The following is a 1,330-nucleotide window of genomic DNA, read 5'->3' as shown; positions in this document are numbered from 1 at the left end:
ACCTCATCAATGTCCTCTACAGCCTCTGCTACAACCGAAGGAGCCTCCACTGCTGTCCCCTCCTCTACTGCCACCACCATCGATGTCACCTCCCCTTCTGTCACCCCCACAGCTGTCACCTCTTCTGCCATCTCTTCCACTGCTCCCCACTCCACTCCCACATCACCACTGTCCTCTACAGTCTCTCCTACAACCGAAGGAGCCTCCACTGCTGTCACCTCCTCTACTGTCACCTCTTCTGCCACCACCTCCTCTACTGTGACCCCCACTGGAACTACACCCACCAATGTCCCCTCCTCTGTGGCCACCACCATCGATGTCAGCTCCACTTCTTCTGCCTCTACTTCTGTCCCCTCCTCTACTGTCACCTCTCCTGCTGTCACCCCAACCTCTGTCCCCTCCACTGCTACGTCATCAGTGTCCTCTACGGTCTCTGCTACAACTGTGGGTGTCTTCTCTACTGTCACCCCCACTGGAACTACACCCACTGCTGTCACCTCCTCTACTGTGACCCCCACTGCTGTCACCTCCTCTAGTGGCACCTCCACTGCTGTCACCTCCACTGGAACCACCCCCACCAACGTCCCCTCCTCTATGGCCACCACCATCAGTGTCACCTCCCCTTCTGCTGCCTCCACTGCTGTCACCTCTCCTGATGTCACCCCCACCACTGTCACCCCGACTGAAGTCACCTCCACCTCAGTCCCCTCCACTCCAACCTCATCAATGTCCTCTACATCCTCTGTTACCTCCACTGCTGTCACCCCCTCTGGAACCACCCCCACTGCCATCACCTCATCTTCTGTCACCACAATTGATGTCACCTCCTCAGATATCCCCTCTACTGCCATCTCTTCCCCCTCTGTCACCCCCACTGCCACCACCTCCTCTACTGTCACCCCCACTGGAACCACCCCCACCAACGTCCCCTCCTCTACAGCCACCACCATCGATGTCACCTCCCCTTCTGCTGCATCCACTGCGATCAGCTCCACTGCTGTCACCCCCACCACTGTCACCCCAACTGAAGTCACCACCGTTGATGTCACCTCATCTGCTCTCACCTCCACTGCTACCTCATCACTGTCCTCTACAGCCTCTGCTACAACTGAAGGAGCCTCCACTGCTGTCACCTCCTCTGCTGTCACCCCCACATCTGCCACCACCATCGATGTCACCTCCCCTTCTGCTGCATCCACTGCTGTCACCCCCACCACTGTCACCCCCACTGGAACCACCCCCACAGCTGTCACCTCCACTGCCATCTCTTCCACTGCTGTCAGCTCTACCTCTGTCACCCCCACAGCTGTCATGTCATCTACTGTCACCT

At 58.0% G+C, this 1,330-nt stretch overlaps 1 protein-coding gene across 1 annotated transcript in view; it reads left to right on the top strand.

Moving 5' to 3' along the window:
* The window catches only part of LOC107306990 (uncharacterized threonine-rich GPI-anchored glycoprotein PJ4664.02-like), a 42,789-nt gene that overhangs the window by 8,409 nt on the left and 33,050 nt on the right, over positions 1 to 1,330 (top strand). Inside the window, 1 exon segment of the mRNA XM_032441642.1 lies at positions 7 to 1,313. Within this exon segment, the coding sequence (XP_032297533.1) occupies positions 7 to 1,313 (1,307 nt within the window).

Source organism: Coturnix japonica, unplaced genomic scaffold, assembly GCF_001577835.2.
Source record: "Coturnix japonica isolate 7356 unplaced genomic scaffold, Coturnix japonica 2.1 chrUnrandom451, whole genome shotgun sequence".
NCBI lineage: Eukaryota > Metazoa > Chordata > Aves > Galliformes > Phasianidae > Coturnix > Coturnix japonica.
This window is presented reverse-complemented; position numbering and strand designations above follow the sequence as displayed.